This window comes from Oncorhynchus nerka, unplaced genomic scaffold (genome assembly GCF_034236695.1).
Source record: "Oncorhynchus nerka isolate Pitt River unplaced genomic scaffold, Oner_Uvic_2.0 unplaced_scaffold_2940, whole genome shotgun sequence".
Classification (NCBI taxonomy): Eukaryota; Metazoa; Chordata; class Actinopteri; order Salmoniformes; family Salmonidae; genus Oncorhynchus; species Oncorhynchus nerka.
In genome coordinates, this window is record NW_027038360.1 from 2,641 (window position 1) to 5,000 (window position 2,360).

The 2,360-nt window shown below is 43.0% G+C and overlaps 1 protein-coding gene across 1 annotated transcript in view; it reads left to right on the forward strand.

Moving 5' to 3' along the window:
• Nucleotides 1-486: 486 nt before the first annotated feature.
• The window catches only part of LOC115116809 (E3 ubiquitin-protein ligase TRIM47-like), a 3,558-nt gene continuing 1,684 nt past the window's right edge, over nt 487-2,360 (forward strand). The window contains exons 1-2 of the mRNA XM_065014490.1: nt 487-678; nt 877-2,360. The exon at nt 877-2,360 is cut by the window's right edge and continues 1,684 nt beyond it. Of these exons, the coding sequence (XP_064870562.1) occupies nt 879-2,036 (1,158 nt within the window). The 5' untranslated portion in view covers nt 487-678; nt 877-878 and the 3' untranslated portion in view covers nt 2,037-2,360. The remainder of the gene's footprint in view (nt 679-876) is intronic.

Here is a 2,360-nt window from a genome sequence, read left to right on the forward strand (position 1 = left end):
GTGAGAAACAGACTGCCACAAGTCCTCTACACGGGGTGTGTGTGTGTGTGTGTGTGTGTTAGGAGGGGTACGTTATTGGAAATGGAAGACATTTTGGAAGAGCACATTACAGTATATCCCATTCTCTCTCTCTCCCTCATCTCTCTCCATATTTGAACTGGTTATGTAGGGCGGATTGATAACTGTATTTCATCCTAGTCTACAGTCTACAATACACTCCTCACAGCTCCTCCTTTTCCTGCCAGCGCTCAAGAGATCCTGCAGCTTAAGCTCTGTTCTCTGGATGGCAGCAACATCAGCTTGTTGTCCTCTTTATTTCCATTGACCCTCTTTATAGAATATGAAGACTAGTGATTCATAGTGTCACTGACCGATATTCTTGAAAGAATACAGGAGTTGAAGCTGTGGTGACTTAATGGGTAACAATATTAAAACGATAGGTATGAATTCATCAGATACAGACAACAGCCATGTAAAGGGTTAACTCTAATCCAGGAAGTGAAAAGCACACAGCAGTATCAGTTGGGGAGGAGCCTCCCAACATGACTTTGCTGAAGCGAAACTGTAGAGAGACTATTTTGGACAGGACAGGAACAAACTTTATAAACAGCTAGACGCCGAGACTCTTATATCTGTGGCACCACAAACAGAAAGAACCGTATCCACAAACGCATACAGGTGAATAGAAATCATTATGGACAGTTAATATATGCTTTACCATGTTTGTCTTCTATTTTCCTTTTATCTACAGTATGTTCAACTATTCATACTTAAAGGACTTGTATCTATATTGTTACAGCATCTATGATTGGTTAATGTTGTCCTAAACTGAATTCTAGAAAATGCTTTATGGTTTCACCTTTGGTGTCTGTCTAGATATGACCACCTCCAGCAGTCTCCTGTCTGAAGAGCAGTTCCTGTGCTCTATCTGTCTGGATGTGTTCACTGAGCCGGTCTCGATTCCATGTGGACACAACTACTGCAAGGCCTGTATCAGTGGATACTGGGATACCAGTGACCTGTGCCAGTGTCCATTATGTAAGGAGAAATTCTACAGGAGGCCTGAGCTTCGCATCAATACTTTCATTTCTGAGATGGTTGCTCAGTTCAGGAAGTCTGTTCAGTGGAAAGTTACCAGCAGTCCAGGGCAACGCACAGCCAAACCAGGAGAAGTGTCCTGTGATGTTTGTACTGGGATGAAGCTCAAGGCCCTGAAGTCCTGTCTGGTGTGTCAGACCTCTTACTGTGAGACTCACCTGGAGCCTCATCAGAGAGTCCCAGCCTTGAAGAGACACAAGCTGATCAACCCTGTGGAGAACCTGGAAGACAGGATGTGTAAGAAGCACGAGAGATTCATGGAGCTGTTCTGTAGGACTGACCAGACTTGTCTTTGTGTCTTGTGCTTGAAAACAGACCACATGACTCATGACACTGTCCCTCTAGAGGAAGAGTATGGAGAGAAGATGGCTCAACTGGGGAAAATGATGGCAGAGGTAGAACAGAAGATGCATACATATTTTAGGAAGGTTCAGGAGATCAAATACTCAGTAGATCTCAGCAAGAGAGAAGCAGAGAGGGAGATATCAGACAGTGTACAGGTCTTCACTGCTCTGGTTCGCTCCATTGAGAGAAGCCAGACTGAGCTCATTGAGGTGATTGAAGAGAAGCAGAAAGCAGCAGAGAGGCAGGCTGAAGGGCTCATTAAAGACCTGGAGCAGGAAATCACTGAGCTACAGAGGAGAAGCACTGAACTGGAGCAGCTCTCACACACTGAGGACCACCTCCACCTCATACAGAACTTACCATCCCTCTGTACCCCTCCACCCACCAAGGACTGGTCTGAGATCAGTGTTCACAGTGATCTGTGTGTGGAGACTGTGAGGAGAGCTGTATCTCAGCTGGAGGAGACACTGAATAAAGAGATGGAGAAGCTTCCTGAAGTCAAACTGAAGAGGATTCAGCAGTATGCAGTAGATGTGACTCTGGACCCTGATACAACACATCCCTACCTCATCATGTCTGAGGATGGGTTTTAATCTGAAAATCTAACTGGCCAGTAAAATAAATACATTTAAAATAGTAATAATCTGTTGTCATACATCACAATTAATATTTCAGACACACAAATATCATGCTTCCAAGACATGCGAACCTCTCACTATTACAATAATGGGGGGTTAGCATTTTGTGCGTCTAACTTTCTCACTCATCCTTATTCACGATTCATTCAGGATTATCTGTCATAATGGTAGCATCCACATTAATGTAAAAGTATTTTTTTAAACTATTCTATTATTTTATAAGTGGCTCCAAAATGACACAATACATTATTTACAGAATTATTTATATTTGGTACTAAA